Source organism: Pleurodeles waltl, chromosome 1_2 (assembly GCF_031143425.1).
Source record: "Pleurodeles waltl isolate 20211129_DDA chromosome 1_2, aPleWal1.hap1.20221129, whole genome shotgun sequence".
Taxonomy (NCBI): domain Eukaryota; kingdom Metazoa; phylum Chordata; class Amphibia; order Caudata; family Salamandridae; genus Pleurodeles; species Pleurodeles waltl.
This window is the reverse complement of record NC_090437.1, coordinates 161915044-161934233: the sequence shown is the minus strand read 5'-3', so window position 1 is coordinate 161934233 and position 19190 is coordinate 161915044. Positions and strand designations below refer to the sequence as shown.

The following is a 19190-nucleotide window of genomic DNA, read 5'->3' as shown; positions in this document are numbered from 1 at the left end:
TTTATTCTCCTCCGGTTAAAATGTGACCATAGATCCCTCCCCCATGGAGCAGGCCTTAGAACCCTGCTGTACTGGAGAAGGGTCTGGACCGCTGCAGCTCTTGTGCCCTATAGGATGCGATTGGAGGAGATCTTCAGGCTCCCTGGAGCTACCAGGATCCCTTGGTTTGGGTATATTGAATCGGTCCTGATTGAACTTGGATATGAGAATCTGTGGATGAAACCTGAGACTGCATGCAGAATATCAAGGTCTCTTCTCAAGGGGGTCTACTGGAGGCATGTGGATAGAGGGCTGCATAGAACTGGGAAGGTGGGCCCTCTGACCTTAGCCTTCCTAGACTTCAACGATGTCTACTCTCTGGAAGGGTACATGGATGTCATTGAGCCCCTGCTTGCAAAAACATTGTATATCAAACTTCGTCTTGAGACCTTGCCGCTTTGCTTTTTCATTGCAAAACGGCATTGTCACTCCACTGATATGACTTGCCTCTTCTGCCCGAGATAAAAGAATGCATTGACCATGTTGTATATTTCTGCCCACGTTACCATGTACATAGGAGGGAATGGATATTGCCACTTCACTACAGTATGGGGACCAGAGACTTTAGTATAACTTCTAGGATTCTTAGATCCAACACAGCACCTCCAATTTTATTTGCGGTTTCCTGTTATATATGTAGAGATGTAGGCAGAAAGGCGTTGTGCCCTGAATTCTGTGTTGGCATTGTGCAGGTTGACTGCTATTCAAAGAGGTCTGGGGGATTGAAATTTAGTTAATGTTTTTATCATTGTAATTAAGTTGTTTTATTATGAATGTCTTGCCTTTTTTCAATTTGTGTGTGGACTCTTAAAGGAATGTGTTTTATGTGTTTTAAGAAATGAATCTAATTTTTGCCAAAGTTTATATGCTACTAGTTATGCTGCTATCTATGGATCATCTCTTGAAATTATTTTTTTCTGATGATCTTAGGGTTTTATTTTATGATCTTATTTGTTTGGGCTTTTATGGCATTATCAAGTGCCGAATCAAGTTACATAGTGAAAGTGACATCAATAACTAAATAGGGATCCCACTATTGTTGCTGCTTACTGGAAAGAGTTTCTCTAGTTTTATTTTAAAAAAAACACTTCTTATTGTCTTTATGAATTTCAGCAACAAAGAAAGCCCAGATGATACAAAAAAAATCACATGGTTTTAAATTAAAATAGATTTTCATATTTTTACTAACATAAAGAGTCTTGCGTCAAGAATGACCGTTTATTTTGTTATTTTCTCAGAAAGGGTTACTATTTTCATTTTCCAAAAGCAGGGAGTAAATACCTATATTTGCCCTTAGCATTTTGCACATACATTGTAAAAATGATTACAAATATACATAAACTCATGATTCAGAAAGGTTTGTATTTTAGGTTAATGTTCTGTCACTTTGTTTGTTTTCCTTATTTTTCAGGTCTGCTGTTCAATTTTGAATGCTAGGTTTTTTTCCACGAATACTTTTGCATTGCAGCTTTGAATTGTTTTGAAGGTGTGCTGTTGGATTCTTTGACTTGGCACTAGATGGCCCTTTAATTGCTGCTCATGTGTGTGGATGTCACATGCATTGCATGTCCTACCTCAAGGCTGCATGAAAATTCTTCCTGTGAGATGGGCAAATTGATTAAATTGACCATGAAGGATGACTATGTGGAAGATTGTTTTGACCTTGTTGCCAATAGGGAGTTTGCAAAATCATTTGTTTAGTCTTAAAGTAAATTTGATCACATTTGTCTTATTTACAGTGTAATTGTGCCAGTTGCTGGATTACAGTGTGTTTAGACAGGGTGATTTTCCTTGGATCTGTACTTCCAAAACTTTTTAGAGCCACAACCAACTTTGTGGAACAACAGACTTTTGCGACCTATCTACCATTAATGGATATGACAATTTTTTTAATGTAACGATAGGCTTGTGTGGCAGCACACTGTCATTTACGGACAGACTATTTTCCATTGAAATGGCCACTAAATTTGCTCAGCCAAAGTTTTCTGATAAAAAAATATATTGTAAACAAATGACAGTGTATAGAAATTTGGTATTAGTAAATATTTATCATTTGTGCATCACCAGGTAAAGTGTTTTGATCATATTAAAATCTTTGCTCCCATTACACTTCAGAATTACAAAAAAAGTACTTCATTTTTGCTTTACTAACTGCTGAATGTGTACAGTTCATTTACAGATATTTACATTTTGTTGTGTTACAAAAATACATCCTACAGACTTTCATTTCACACCCTCTGTATCCCACCAAGACTGTCACATAATTCACTTTACTTTTCTTCCTCAGGCTACAAAGTGAGAGGAGTTTGTAAGCACCAGCCCCAAATGTGACAAGATAAATATAGAATTTAAAGGCATCTGTGTTTCTTGCTTTGACTTTCACGACCTCCCACCCCTAAAAAACAATTGTCTGCCGTCCCAGAGTTTGAGATGGTTTAGAGGATTTTGTTTTGTGGTTAGGGAAGTAAGGGAGCTCCTACTGTTTTTCCTGCCAGACGGAAATGTTGTATGATGTTTATTTTACGATTGCAGAGTTTTTGGAGGCAATTACTGGTTTTGTCAATTTGGGATTACAGGTGTGTTGCTTTAGCCAACATTTGTTTTTAAGTATACTCCTAGATTGCTTTTGTGGGTTTCACTTTCCATTGTAACCCTGGTTATTTAATTAATTCAAGTTGAAGTCTGTTGACTCCTACAGATTGTGACTTTTTTACTCTCTTTATCCTTTATGGAGCACTATTTTTTATTCCTGCGGAAGCTCCTATTTGTGCATGACTTGAGATTCAAAGGGTGCTAATTGTACACATCTTGAGGTGGTTCTTTGCATTTTTTCACCATCTAAAATTGTGGTGCAGATTGTTAGGGCAATTTTATCCCCATTCCAAGGCGAACAGATCAAGAATTCTGAATCTTACCTTGGAACATGGGATAATATACATAATTAGCCCAATGTCAGCCATTCAGAGATTTGTAAATTGGAATTCATTGGACTTCTGCTGTAGTTGTGCACCTGCTAAATGACATATATATATATATATATATATATATTCACTAAAAAAACAAAGATTACAGGGACGTTCTATTTAGGTTCAGATGTTACATGCACACAACCATAGAAATTCCGCTGTTGGAGTTATTTCAGGTAACTATAACTTGTGCCCTTGCCATGCACAGCTTTCTTTTCAATATATCAAATGTCAAAAATGATGTCATGACTGATGTAATATCTCATGTAATAGTGCATGGCAAGGGCACAAGTTATAGTTACCTTAATAGTTAAGTTTTAAACAGTTATCTTGCATCCACCTTGCAATATTGCACATGCAAGCATTGAAGTTCGATTGTGTGGTGTGAAGTTCTTCAGAAATGGAGACAATTAGCTGTGTATCTTCTGCATACAAGATGACTAAAAAGCTTCTAGATCTAATGGTAATGGTGAGTGGGGGTGGGCTACATAGACAGTGAACAAAGTAGGGCTCAGTGAGGAGCGCTGTGTAACTCTGCAAGTGAGTTTAGTAGATTAGGATTGCAATTGGAATTGGTGCATTCAGATGGGGACAAGTTAAAGCAATCGGGCGGCGAGATGGAAGCTGAAGTAGTGCAGACACATGAGCATCACGGCATGGGATACCTTGTCAAAAACTGCTGCCAGATGGCAGCAGAATCTACTTTGTCTAAGGTATTCCATATGCACCAGTGGCCCCTTTGAGGGTGGTTTCTGTGCTGAAAGTTGCTTGAAAATCCAGACTAGGACGGAACAAGAAGGTTGTTGGACTCGAGAAGTTCAAAAGCTGGATTTAAAAAGTATATCGAAGACTTTGGTGTGCTAAGATAGTAGAGAGATCAGCTTGAATTTGGAAAGGGTGTTTGGGTCTGCTAAAGGTGTTTTTCAAGAGAAGAAGGGCCTTGGTGTGCTGTGAGGCTGTGGAGTGAGAGGCCAGAGTCAGAGAAAGATTAAAAACAGGTGTAGGAACGGGTCTGGTATAACCTGTGCTAGTTTGAAGAGGAAGTGTGGGCATGGATCTTTAGGCTGCTTGACTTGGTTGAGGGCATGGTGGTGGTAATGCTGTCTTGGCTGACCAGGTTAAAGCAAGGTGGTGCTGCTCCCGAGATAGAGAGAAATGGAGAGTCGAGTAAGTGAAGATCATTTAAAGAGTCAAATTTAGAGTAGATGTTGGAGTTTTTGGATGTAAAGAAATTTGTTAAAGGAGAAGATAAGAAATGCCTCAGACCTTTTGGTCGTGTGTGCCGCTCTCTTGCCACTCCATGCCGCCCAGCCTTGTAGAATCAGCACCTTGCCTCCAGGGTGCAAGTTTGGTCCCAGGTGACCTCTGCTGCTGATACCCCCATACTGTCTATTTTAGCCTTACTCCTTTAAATTAGTTTTCTCTTCACTTGTATCAGTATTAGAATAAAAACTTCCCCAGTTGTGCTAAACTAAGTTGGGTTGTGTTCTTTGCACTAGAGGTTTCCCCTACTGCTTTTCCCTCTGTTTTTTTTTTTCTCACCATTCCTGGTACCCGCCCTTCTGCCTCCCTGCTGGCCCCTCACACCTCCCAGGACTATAGATAGAGGCCAATGCGCAGCTGCACGGTGGCGTGCCAAAGTTGCACCTAAGACAAGCCTGTATGCACCTGAACCGTGCCCCGCCAAGAAGCTCCTGGAACCTGGGCTCCAAAGCAACAGCCGCTTCACTTCCTCCCCACGATCAAACAAAGTACCCTTCACCTGCCACCATTGCCACTTCTCCTGCAACACAGCCCGCAATGAATCACTTGCCACTCCCACTCAGATGACCACGAACAACCCTACTGATCCAATGCATCCTGATCAACTTCTGCTCCCTCTGCAAACACGCCATGGAATTCTGGGACACCATCACCATCATCTCCTCTAAAGTTGCCTTCATCACCGAAACATTGATAAACCCCTTCTCAAACCCTGACATCACCACTGCCACTTCCAGCAGCTACAAGATGATGCACTGTGACTGCACTAACAAACATGGCAAGGGCATTGCCGTAATCTTCAAGGAAACCATCCAATGCACTGCCCCAACAATGACCCTATGCCTCTTATGGAACACTTCAACTTCTGACTACATACCAACACGAAGACCACAATAAGAGACACACTCATTTACAGGCCCACTGGGCCCCCGACTGGCCTTCTTGGACGCTATTCTTAATCTCATCACCCCTCCCCCCCCCCAAAGTAATTGACTCCCACCACTGTATCCTTCTCGGTGACCTCAATTTCCACGTCGATAACCCCGATGACGCCAACTCCTCCACCCTCCTAGAAAAGCTGAACAACTTTGGCCTCACCCAGCTGGTCACCAAACCCACGCACAAAGCTGGACACACACTCCGCGTTGTCTTTCCCTCCAGCGACAGAATCCAATTCACCCACGTCACAGAACTCACTTGGACTGACCATGCCATTTTTCACTTCACCACAACCAGCGGCCAGCACAGTGTCACCAAGTACAGCAGCGCCACCTACCGCAGCTGGGACAAGATAACTGAGACTCAGTGGACACATGCCTTCAGCACCACACAACTCAAAACTTCAGCGTGCCTTGACCAGGCCAGCCAGAACTTCACCGCCTGGATCTCCAAGTGCGTCGACAGAGTTGCCTCACTGAAACCAGCAAACACCAACAAAACCACAAAACAAGCCACCTTGTACACCTCAGAGCTCAGATCCACCAGGCGCAACTGCTACCGATTTGAGAAGTGTTGGTGCGTCACTAAGGACCCCTCCGATGGAGCCGCCCACACAGCAGCACTCCGCAACTACAACTTGTGCATCAAAGAAACCTAGAGATCAGCCATCACCCCTTGCATCAATTCCGCATATAACCATCAAGTTAAATAATTTTCCCACCCTTTGCCGTGTTCAACAACGTCTCCCTCCAAACCCGTATTGACAGACTCTGCAACATTGGCATACATCAAAACGCCCTCCAGTGATCTGCATCTTTTCTCACAGGACTCATACAGAGCATCCGACTGCCCCCCTTCACCTCCTCACCCAGGAACATCATATGCTGTGTACCCCAAGGATTATGCCTCAGCTCCACCTTGTTCAACATCTACGTGACCCCTCTAGCAGACCTCCTCCGATCCCATGAACTCAACATAATCTCCTACTCATACAACACTCAACTTATCCCCTCGCTGCCCCATGAACCAGCCAATGAAAAAAACAACTTTTGCAACACCATGACCAACGTAGCTAACTGTAAGTGAGTCAGTTGCCTCAAACTCAACCCTGAAAAACAGAAGTATTACTCTTCGGGAAGAACCCCTGCGTATGGACCACAACTGTTGGCCAGCAGAACTTAGACCAACACCCACACGCAACCTGTGCATCATCCTCGACAGCCGACTGACCATGAAACGACAAGTGAACTCAGTCGCCTCCTCCTACTTCCATAGCCTTCCCATACTCTGCAAAATCTTCAGATGTATATCAATCAACACCAGAAAGACCATCATGCAGGCCCTCCTTACCAGCTGCCTCAACTATGGCAACACCCTCTATGCTGAAATTTCCACCCTTAGAAAACTCCAGACCATTCAGAACAATGCAGCCAGACTCATCCTGGACCTCCGCAAATGGACCCACATCACCCCTCACCTCAGGAACCTCCACTGGCTCCCCACGCAGAGCAGTTGCCAATTCAAGATCCTCACACACGCATACAAGGCTCTACACAAGCAGGGACCATCCTACATCAACAATCGACTGAACTTTCACCGGCCTGCAAGACACCTGTGAAACCCCCTCACTTGCCCTCGTACACCCCCCCCCCCCCCACATCCACCAAGGCTGCTCCTTCTCCTACTTCACCACCAAGTCCTGATACAACCTGCCCCACCACTTCCAAACGACACCCTCCCTGGCGGACTTCAAAAAGGAGCTCAAGACCTGGCTTTTCGGTGGGGACGTGGAATCCTCAGTGCCTGGATACCTCTATGGGTGATAGAGCTGTGCTATACAAATGATGATTAATTGAAAATTCTTTGATTATGGTAAAAATGTCCTCATTGCTGGAAACAAATGCTGTGCATGTGATATTTTTGTGATATAGTCTAAGAGCTGATTTATAGACATGTTGGGTTCAGTTACGCTCTATCTGCTTAAGGAGGTTTTCTGTTAAGTCTCAAGTTTTCAGTATACCAGGTCATGGCTGCAGTTCAGCGTACAGAGGACTACATTTCAAATGGAGCGAGAACTTTCAGGGTGCTGCTTGGACAGTAATCTAGGTTGGAGACTCCTAAAGTGGCGCCAGTGGTAAAGGTAGAGAGAAAGATGCAAAGGTCACTTTTTAGGTTGTCCTTCATGCCCATTCCCCATGTTCTTAATTTCTTCATCAAGGATGAGGATGTGGGAGTTTGGGGTGATGGGGCGGTTAGGAAAAGCAAATGTTGAAAGCTATAAGGTGGTGGTGAGTCTAGATTGGGGAAAAATTTGACGCCAACCTGATAAGATTTGCGTCTGAGGCATGCGGTCTGCGTTTGTGTGCTGCAAGCGTCATTTTAAGGAGTCTCTAGACAAGTAAGGTTGTGCTTTGGGAGCGGCAAGGAAATGCTGGCTACCGACCCCTCCCATAGAACGAGGCTGGGGTCAGGCCGGAAACAAAATAGCAAATAAAATTTGAAACTGACAAAGAAACCAAGATAAAACAGCAAACAAAAAAATAAAGGAAAATGGGGCCAGGTAACCTTCTAAGGGGCAATATAGAAGGAAATAAAATGATAGAAGCAAATTAAACTAAGCTAAAACTAAGCAACCCTTGCCAGAAGGCAGAGGCTTACAAGGAAAGAAAAGGTGGGCACCGAATTGGGTACCGCAGGTCTGGTCAATCCAATGCTTTGTGTACTCCCTGTAGTCAAAGTTAGGAGTCCTATATGATTTTTAAATAATAATTTTTAATGATTAAGTGCCAAAAGAGATTCAGCATCTGGAGCACCCTGCAAGTGGAACTCTTCCTGTATAGATAGCCGTCAATCATCAGGCCAGCTGGTTCTGCAGGACGAACATTAACGTTCCCGGTCACAGCCATCACTCACTGGCACTGAACTTGACAGAGTGGTAACTAACAACGTGCAGTATGAATATTTAGAACTTCTTAGAAACTATGAACGTTCTCAGTTGGAAAAGAGGCAGTTGGTATGGTCCTGTACATTTATTGGAAGTGATTCTTAATTCTGGCTGTAATGGGGTTTCAGCAAAAGACACCGAAATATAGTAGTGCATTGCTTCAGATCAGTAGCGTGCATTACTACATGCTATCGAAAGACCAACATTCCCTTTCGGGTAGGTCTACGACCTGTACATCCAGGGAAAAGCAGCCTCTACTGCTGTCTTTAGTATGCTCCATTGGTAAAATCTGGAGGTCAGTCATACTTCCACCAGATGCAGCTGTCTATACTTCGTTCCTATTGGAGCTTCAGTGGGCAGTAGAATTATGCAAGAAGCTGACAATGACAAATCAAACAGAAGGCACTTCATAGCTGGTATGAATAAAAGTCACAGAGGAGAGCATAATCTCTACAATATGTTTTGAAATATGTCCTATGAACACTGTCCTTTTTTAGGTTGAGCATACAAGCTCTTTGATCTGTTGTAAGTATTGTGGCCTTTTAAACACGCCCACCACACTCACTCGTCCGTGTGCTTGCCTTTCAATAATCCTTTATCATTGGTAAATGCTTGCTTTGATCCTCCTTGGGGCAGTTTTGTTGCAGACTGCCCTTGTTACATGGATAATTTCACGATTGCTGGTACGTTTGGCTGCAAGCAAACTTTTTTCTTTTTGTGTCTCTCCTTCCCGCTCATGCTCCTGGCAGCCATGGTGCTTTGAATCGGCTTGCTAATGTCAACTGTTTAACTTTTCATTTTCAATTTAAGTGGCAAGAAAAATCAAGTTAGGAATTTACAACACTAATAGCTCTAACTCGAGCAAACGTGTGACCCACTGCATTGCAAATTCTTTTTCATACCTATTTACACTGTTTTAGAAAGTGGTTCTCTAACATAGTCTCTTCAACTACTAATTGAATATGTCTTCATTGTCAGATACTTTACAGAAGCTATTTTAGTACATTTGAGAAGCTTGCAGGCTACAAATTAAATGAATACTACTGACTATAGTGCAAGCCTGTATGTCAAACTCGTTCTTGTAATAGACTATCATTTTTTTTTTTTTTTTTGCAGTCCTGTCTCAGTATCTGTTGGAATATGTAGTGTGCAACTGTTTAACTTTAGGAACAACAAATTCTTTATTTGCTTTGTTACTGTAATAAAACATTTTTTCTCTTAATTCCAGTGGTCCCCTTTCTGTTCTTTGAGTGGAAGTTCCCAATTCCCAGCCCCATTTCCCTCTAATATTCTTTACAGGAAGACTAGTCACTAAATAGTATTGCCTCATAATATCCTCCTTATATGTATTTCATCCTTCCTCTTTGCCTTTTGCAGGAAGATAGCTTTCAACAGTATGTGAAACCAGAGATAAAAAGAGAACTTTCTGATTTCTGCATTAATCTAACAGGAATTACTCAGGTAATCTCAACCTATTATTGATTTCTTCATCCAAATATGCGAAAGAAAAGTGGTGTTGATTTTGTTTTTTTTCTTCTTTTTGGAATTTGTCTTCCATTCTTGATTAAAATACCATCTTAATTTTAGACCTTCTTAACTGTTTTTGCAAGTGTCCTGCATATTGGTAAAAAGTTTAAACATGAGTGATTTTTATAAGGGGTTGGTTGGAGTGTATGGTTTCTAGCGAAAGTCAGTGTTTTGTGACATATCATGATTAAGAACTTTATTATCTTAGACCTTCTACAACTGAATTTCCTCCTCCGATCGCTTATCTTACGTCATTTTTAGTGCAGTGAAATCAATAAATGTATTTTTAGTTAATACACACTTCCCTCACAAGCAATCAACAATCATTTGGACTTTCCTGTTTAATATGTTTAAATACTTCAAAACACACACACACACACACACACACACACACACACACACACACACACACACACACACACACACACACACACACACACACACACACACACACACACACACACACACACACACACACACACACACACACACACACACACACACACACACACACACACACACACACACACACACACACACACACACACTTCCAAGACAACACACACTTCCAAGACAACACACACTTCCAAGACAACACACATCTATGTACAATGCAAGCAGTGAAATCGTCATACAATGCTCTGTGTATTGTCTGCTTATTGGTCCAAGATCTCATCTTTGTTTACTGACACCTCTGTCACAGAGTGGGAATGGGAGAAGATGGCATAGTTAAAAGTATGAGAGGTTATGCTCTCTAGTGAGAACAGTAATCACAAAAAACCCTGCATAGCTTAGTTCAGGAGCGAATGTATGGAATAATGCTAGTGATATTCAAGTGAAAAGAGCATCATCTCACTCAAACAAGGTGAGATGTTTTATCATAGGGTTTCTCTTCATATTGAACGGAAGCCCAAGATGGGCTTTGTTCAGGCCTAGATGAGCTGTTTTTAGCGTCGTTCTATTTTTTGGGACTGTTTATGTATAGTGAAATTGTCTTGTGGTGAAGTACATTTGTTTGTATTGGTACCCCTAGTTTTTTAAGAATAAAACCTAGTAGGGATATTATGATGCTGTCTGTCTTGCCAAGCAGATGACAAGACTCTACCTAGATTTTCCTGACAATTAAGATCACCAGACATTCTTTTGGGATGTTGCCCTAATTGTTGTCTTTCTCCTAGAGACCTGGCTCAGGACATCAGATGCGGGGATTGCACCTATAGGAATAGACTTGAGAGTGTGTATTGGTGTATTTTACAGTTGACAATAAAGACTGTTGTTAGGTGTGACTTGGTTTACATAGGAAATTCAGTTGTTTTTGCTAATAAATTTGGCACATTTTCACGAACCTGCATGAAATTTGGTAGATGTGTATTCTCTTTTGGTCAATTTCTATTTCATAAGGTTGGTCAAATGTCGAAAAAGTGATTTATGGTGAGCCAATATAGCCTTTTCAGGTTTAAGTTGCAAAAGAATATTTGCTATTCACTACAACAAAAGATGCGGATGGGCATTAGACCAAACTTGGCGTGGAGTGCAAAATCTTTTTTATATTGGTCCGTTAGTTGGTTCAATATAATTGTTAGGTGGATTTTCACATTTCTGCATTATAGATACGTGTTTGGTGAAGTGGAGGAGGCTGACTTCCCAAATGAACTCCCAGTAGGTGGACAAATTCCCCAAGTACTTCTGTGAAATTAACCATGTCCTGTAAGAATACATGGGCCTCCAAGACAGTAAGCTGGAGATTAAGATCTGTGCAAGTCTGCAGACATGCACATCATCTTGGTATGGGTTGTGGCCATTCGAAGATGACAGCTGTGGTTTAAGGACCCAGTTGTGTGGTTTGCCAACTGCAGCAAATTTTTATTTTTATTTTTTTTTAAATAAAAAAAGGAAGGAAGTAGTTTATTATTATTATTTATCTAGTGCTGTTATATTTCTGTAAGTCTTGTTCATGTTTTCCTGGCCCTGTAGAAGAACCTGGATCTTTCTCTCCTCCTACATGCTTGTGCTTTCACTCTCTCTCAACCGCCCCCTCATTGAGATGTGCTTGTTCACTTCACTCTTACTCTGCCTCACACTTTCTCATATTTGATCTCACTTTCACATTATCGTACTCATCAGCCCAGCATATCCTGATGACATCAAAGGTGTACATCTGCTGTGGCTCATCAAACGATGTCCCTGATAAAACGATCTACAACATTCAAACCATAAAAACACTGTTCAGTCAGAATACCCACACGTGCGACAAGCTACAAGTTATTCCACTCAGAAAGCACACCCAAGCCAAAATAAACACAAAGTCGTGGGTTTATTGTGAAAGGGTTACAATTTGTGAGCACTTGACTGTAAGATCCACTGTGTTGCAAAAGTAACAAAATTTTGAACAAAGCCTACTGCTTCTAGGGTGTCCACAAACCAATGGTTCTATATTGACCAATTATGCATAGACTATTCTGATTGGCATAGCTGTACGGATCTGGTTACCAATTCAGTCAGGGTTTGAGTAGTGGGAGGGAAGGGGACCAGGAAGTGTATGGAAGGAGGCTATATACAAGGGTAAATGCCTTGGTGAGTAACAAGGCTGTGGATGTACTTGATCCTTATTTTTCAGAGCTCTGTCGTATGCTGTATCCCTTTCCATTAGGAAAACGACTTATTGCACGTTGTGTAGTAAGACTGGTTTAAGGTATCAAAGTTACGATGCTAAATAGTCACGTGTGACTCCTCCAAGAGTTCAGTAGTGTGAACAATCATCTTTCAAGATTGTTAATGTACAAACAAACGTTACCAAGCAATTGGAGAGGTACAGTTACGTCAAGCATCAAGTATGCTTCCTGGGCGCAAACTGTTACAACAAAGCAAACGTTTATCACAGATGCATCAGGTAGCACACATAACAAGATTTATTCATGCATATAATAACCCATAAGAAAAAAAACAATAATGCAGGGCATCCAGTGGCAATAAGGGCAGTCACAGGATCAAATCACAATTGTTGGTCCAACAATTTTGGACTGGATTAGTCACATAATTTCTATTTGTTCTTGTCTACTGCTTAAATGGAGATCCTTATTGAGAAAATCGTTTAATGAACAGGACATCAGCTCCTGTAGACAGGCATTCATTGCATGCCTGTACCCCATTAATGTGCACTATAATATCGCTTTCCCAAAACGTTTATTGTTGGTGGAGAAGAAATGAGTGAAGGGCAGCTTAATTTAGGTCACATAGTCAACTCTAATGCATTTATGAGATTGTGGTTAGTTTACTTCTTTCCATCTTAGTCTTTGATAATGTCTTTTAAAAATATTATAGTTTCACTGCCTTAATTAATATCACGTTTTTAAATGTCTAGTTTCTAAGCATTTTAGTTGTCATACATGATAAAACGTTATTGTTTGCTGTTATGTTAATCGATCAGTTGCTTTTTAGATTTTTAATTGTGCTGGTTGGTAACCTTTTTTTTTTTTTTTTTTTTTTTTTTTTTATTATAATAACCATATACAATAAAGTTAAGCAACTTATTCAACTAAAACCACAACCCAGATTTAAGAACAAAAAACGTGTGTGACTCACCTAGCTTTAATGGACATTAGGTGTGCAATTATTTAATGTAGTTAAAGTATAGTTTAATAGTGCAAACCTATTTACCAACACCATTGAAATGGCCACCAAATTTGCACAGACATACAATTTTACTGATAAAACCATATCACACGTAAATGATAATGAGGCTTCCAGCGAATATTTTTCATCTTCGCTTTACCAACTAATGTGTCTTGATCTGTTTTGATCCTACTAAAATGTTTGTTCCATCACATTTCAGAACTACAGAAAAAGTACTTAATTTTTGCTTTCCTAACTGCTGAATGTCTACATTTCATGTACCTTTGGTTGTTCTACAACCTTTCCTTTAACACTTTCTGTTCCCCAGCAAGATTGTCACGTAATTCACTTTACCTTTCTTTTTCTGATTGCAAAGTGAGAGGATTTTGTAAACACCAATTAACTTGTAAAAAAAACTTAAGCAGCAATTTGTCAAAACACATAGCCTGACATTTGACCTCTGTCTTTGAAGGGCAGCAAATGCACACAGAATTTAAAGGCATCTTTATTTATTGCTAGGACTTTCACGACCCACTTAACATAGGTTCACAACCAAACAGTCTGTTCCGACTCCCAGTTTGGGAAACATTGCTTTTAGGTTTTTTTCTGCACAAAATCTTGTGGATTATTACATACATGAATAAATATTCTTCTTCTAGTTGGTAGATTTCTGGTTGTTTTGCTGCCAGGTGTTTTGTCTGCCAAGAAACACACCAGATGCTTAACTGTAACTCTGCCTGGCTAATTGGTCAGTGACTTTGCCAGAGTCAAACAATGTGGAGGGACCGCAGTTTTTTAATTTATTGCTATCTCTAGCCCGGTTCGGCCTGCAATGCAATATTGCCCTCTTCCTTCATACTGCAGAAAGAGGTCAACAGCTTTCCTTGGTTCTTGGTTCCCTTAAGGAAATAAGACTGAATTTCGCTTCCATATCCTCTGTTTCTTCTTTGATATTCACCCTGCATTGCTAAGACATGCCTGAGGCTCCCCCTTCCATGGACCTCCATAGCCACCTGATCTGGAAATCCTCAGGAGATAACTTTCCGAAGAAGTGTTCTGATATCTGAGATCTCTAGGTTACCCATTTAACATCATAGGCAGGCAGTTTATAAATCCTAGTTTAGATGTACCGAAATTCAGTTTTTAATCTTAATCTCACTCTACTAAATGGCCACCAGCCCTTTATATTCTATTGTTTGTAATCCGTTTCCAGAGTTTTTGAAGAAAAAATGTTTGACTACGAATAAGTATGTAATTTGCTTGTGTTAACTTACACCATTACTTATTCTCTCCGTTACTTGTACTATCCTTATTTTCTGCTAGAGCTGCAAATTGTTTCTCTCTTCATATGCTAAACCACAGCTTCACTTCACTGAAAATTCGAGGGGGTTGGTACTCTGAACCCAAGGTGCGGACTTACTCTGTACCTTTTGATGCAACATTTTTATAAAACTATGAAAACCCATTTTCTGATCCCACCGTATTTTGTAAAGCTGCAGCTCATTGAAATACTGAAGGTATTGCATATATACCTTACGTTCAGTTAGGAGATTGGGAGTGCCACATAGTACATAAAAGTGCCCCTTAGGTTCAGATCAAAGGTTATTCACTGCTGTATGCTCAGATTGAGTTATGAAAGGCTTTTATGCACTCCGGTGGGGTTATACTTCATTATTGTTTTTGTATCTTTTCAGGAAATTGTAGATGCTGCGGATACCTTTCCTCAGGTTCTCCAAAACGTGGTTGACTGGATGAGGCAAAAAGAGTTGGGCATCAAGTATAAATATGCCATTCTGACTGACGGGTATGTTTTATATATTTAATGCAGTGTATTCTGAGCTCTGCTTTAAATATGGGTGTAAAACTGCATAATGAATCAGTTACTTATTGGTAATCTTTATTGCCCTGGCCTTGTCGCTCATAGCTCCCCCTCTTTATTTTTTGGCCATGAGTTGGGGCTGAAGGGGGTCATTTCTTCTGGCTTCTTCTCCTCTGCAGTTTCCAACCCTGAAAGTCTTATCTTTCCCATCTATGACTTGCAGCGTGGAGTTTGAGAGGTTAAATATTCAGAATTTGGAGTGTTTGAAGGAGGTTGCCTTAGACATTGACACTCCTAGAAGACCCTCTATGCTGACCTTGTATGAGAAGCATTTGGGTTGTTTCATAAAATGATGCTTGCAAATGCATTTGGATTCTTCATCTTGTGGTGTTTTCGCAGCCTAAATTGTTGGGGACATGAATTTATTGAAAATATATCTCCTCTGCAAGCTCAGTGGGCAGTCAGTAGAGCTCTTAGGGATCCTAGGAGCGATGTAGCAAAGTTATTGCCTTTTCAGTAGACTTAGGAAGCCAGCTGTTCCCAGTCCAGTTCCAACTTGGAATCTTGCTATAGGTTTCAGAGGTCTTTGGATTCAGCCAGCGTTTCTTGGTTGTTGTCTAAAGTGGCTTTTCTTGCTGCACTCAGCTAAAAGGTTGGATGAGTTAGGAGCTCTAGTGATTTATTATCCTTATCTGAAGTTATTTATGGACAGAAAAGTTTTACTTCCAGACACAAAATTCACTTCTAAATTGAATTCAAGATTTCTTCTGTTATAAATAATGTTACCAATTTTTCATGGCATTTCTAGTAATGCTAGTGATTAATTTTAGGTGTTAAAAGAGCACAAATGTTGTACTTAAATAGAACTAAGGGATTTCGTATCTCCAGCTCAATAATTGGTTCTTATGGTTCTACAGATAAAGTAGGAAACTCTGAGTAAGTAGGTTCAACAAGCCATAGCTCATACCTACAGATCTGCTGGAGAACCAATCCCAGTTGATTTTCTAGGGTGATTCACAAGAAGTATCTCTACATTCTGGGCAGAAACCTGTTGTGTTTTTTTTACAGGAAAATTGTAGAGCAGCCAGTCAGTCCACTCCACATACTTTTGTTAATCATTAAAGGCTTGATTCAAAGGATTCTATCTCTGAAAAATGTTGTTCTGGAATTCTGAAATTAACAATGAAGTAATTGGTGCTTTTAAAGGTTGCATGAGCCTGATTTTATTGGTTGATACCTGCTCATACTAAAACTTGGCATATCCTCGAGCAGTAAGGACTGGGACAAGGAGGATTTAGAAAAGGGTAATGAATCCTTTACTTACCGAGAATATTCTTTACACTGAGCCATAGTTGTCCTTTCCCCATTCCTGTACCCTCCCTTACTTCTTTGGGCACCTCCTTTCCTTCCTTCTTTGAGCACCTCATCTATCTTAATCAGCTTGTTACTAGCAGGTCATGTCAGAAGGAAGTATGGCATTTATTCAGCACATCAACAAATGTGAGGAAAGACTTTAATAGCATTTCTATTAGTGATTCTGTGTAAAACTGTCTGAAGGCAGGACGTCCCATGTCTGCAAACTTTCCATGTTGATGACACTTTACTCCACCAAAATGTATCCAGGTCAGCGTGGTCTATCACCCTGTGGTAACTATCCATGACCAGACGTCCAAGGGCACGTAACCTGTTTAGGGATAATAGATCACTATTGTCTTTATTCAGGAATGACAGAACTGGGTCCCACATTTTTGTCAATTTGTGAAATTTATTTAAGTCATATGTGATATATTTTACGTTAGCCAGCAGCTGCCACAGTCTCAGTTTCTGTTTGTTATGATGGACAATATTCATGATAAAACATGTTCAAGCTTAAGTCATGACCAAAGGATAAACAATATGTTGCCAGGGCTTCTGCATTTTCCCCAGCACGACTGCAAGCATGTTTTATCTATAGTGTAATCTGGCAGTGGTAAAGTGCCCTTTTGTACACTTTTATAAAGTATTGTCAGCCCTGTGCATAGTGTGCAAAATTATTGGTACAGACAAGTATATTATCCACCTGTTTTTGGTCTAGTTGAATACCTAGATCTCTCTCAACTTACTTGGTATGTGTTTGAGGGCTTTGAGTTGAATAAGGCATAGTGCCTAGAGACTAGGTTGGTTGCTTGTTTTAAGAGTATGAAGCAGCCTTTCAGAGGTTTTGAGTGGACGTATTGTTGCTATCTCTCTAACCTGCAGCTGAAAAAACAGTGCTTCAATTGTAGGTACTGTATTGTTCCTTCTCTGGGACCAGGGAGTCAGTTTTGTAATTTCCTCAAATGATTGGATTACTCTTTTATTATAGAAGTCACAGTAGAGGTCCCCAGCTATTCAAGTTTGCAGGCACCGCCTATCGAGACCCAAGGAAAAATATGCATTGTCCATCTCGGGGTTTATGATGGAAGTGTGAATGGTACAACCTCTGATTTCTAGTCGAATGGTCCCAGCTGTTAAGTGATTGGCATCTTTGTTGTTTTGGTATCCATAGGATTTCTGCCTGGACACTTGCTGTAACATTTTGGACTAATATACATCAGGATTAATTGTAGGAGGCTGGCCCTCTGTGTAGTGTGCAGACTTAGGCACAATGTGCATGGGGTCCAGGTAACCACACATTGGTTTACAGAGGGGAAAACTAGATCACCTGATGCTCTAATTTGTATGGTATCTTGGTCAAGCAGTTAGGCCAATCTTGGAGAAGTGCAAAGCATTTGTTGTACTCACAGTATCACTCATGCAACCCACACATTCGAAGGAATAACTCAAGACCAATTTATAAACATACTTCGGATTTTTATATAAATTTTAAGACCAAGATTTCCAAAATTGGGTAAGTACTTTTGGGGTTATGGATTTTTGGAGTTTAAAGAAAATAGTCTTTCTGTGCATAATTACGCACCACGGGAATCAATGGAAAGTCACCTTTAAAAATACATATAAAATCATACAGTTGAGTTACCAAGTTCTCCTTTTGCAGGTTGGTTGAGGTTGCCGGTGGGCACACTGCGAGCTGGAGAAGTTCAGGCAGCTCCCGGTTCTGGCAGGAGCAGCTGGGGAAGTCTCTGGAGCAGTTGCAGAGCCACTGCGGGGACCACTTGGAAAAACAATGCACAGGTAAATTTAGAGGTGGTTTCTTGGGGTCCCCTTGGAGTGTCAGGGTCACAAGGCGTGAAGCCCCTTAGGGCACAGCATGTTCTTCATTGCAGGGCACAGGGCTGCCGGGTTCAGAGTGAATTGGTGATCCAGGAGCTGTGCTCAAAGATGCCCTTTGGATCTTGAGGTAAGTCTCGTTAGGGGTCGCTTGCAGGACAACGGGAGCACTCTGGCGGGAGGTCCGGGGTGTTCCTGAAGTCTCTCAGCTGGGGCTTCCTCCTGGTCCTTTTTGTGCCCCAGGCGGGGTGGTTTTCCTGGTGTTCGACGTCAGCTGACCAGTATCCAGGGTATTGGTACAGTTCAGCCACTGGAGGGTGCAGTGCCCCTAAGCTTGACACACTTGCAGGGTTTGTCCTTGTAGTCGTCTGTGTGTCGTCAGGTCCCGCTGCAACTTCCGGTTCAGGAGTTAGCGGCTGGTCAGTGAAGTGACCCTCACTGAGTTGCTGGTTTCATTGTTGTTGCAGAGTGGTACCTCCACTCTGGAGGGAGTTCTTGGGCGATTAGTGAAGCTGGAAAGTTCTCTTCGTTTCTTGAGGTCAGTCCAGTTGTCCAGGGGCTCCTCAGCATTGATTATCGGGTCCTGGGTGCAGCAGGTAGGGTTTGGCGCCTTTTCTTTGTGCGGCAGGTTGACAGTTCTCGTGCCTTGGTTCTTCTTTGTGCTGGTGTTCTTTGTGTCCCTCGAATCTGTTGTCTTGGTCTAGGGATGCCCACTTAATCCTGAATTAGTGGGTGTTTTAGGGGGTTCCTGGTAGTGTCCAATGGGACACTTACCTTTGGGTGGCTACACCCACTTTAGTGACCACTTCCTGTGGAAAGGGTCACTTCCCTATCCCTGATAGGCTATTTTCCTTCCATCTAAGATGGAGGAAAATGAAATGGAGGGTCCACC

At 41.3% G+C, this 19190-nt stretch overlaps 1 protein-coding gene across 2 annotated transcripts in view; it reads left to right on the top strand.

The window, feature by feature from the left end:
* The window catches only part of ERI1 (exoribonuclease 1), a 154196-nt gene that overhangs the window by 99789 nt on the left and 35217 nt on the right, over positions 1-19190 (top strand). For both annotated transcript variants that reach the window (XM_069236876.1, XM_069236875.1), the window contains 2 exons: positions 9529-9612; positions 14985-15094. In XM_069236876.1, coding sequence (XP_069092977.1) covers positions 9529-9612; positions 14985-15094 — 194 coding nt within the window. The remainder of the gene's footprint in view (positions 1-9528; positions 9613-14984; positions 15095-19190) is intronic.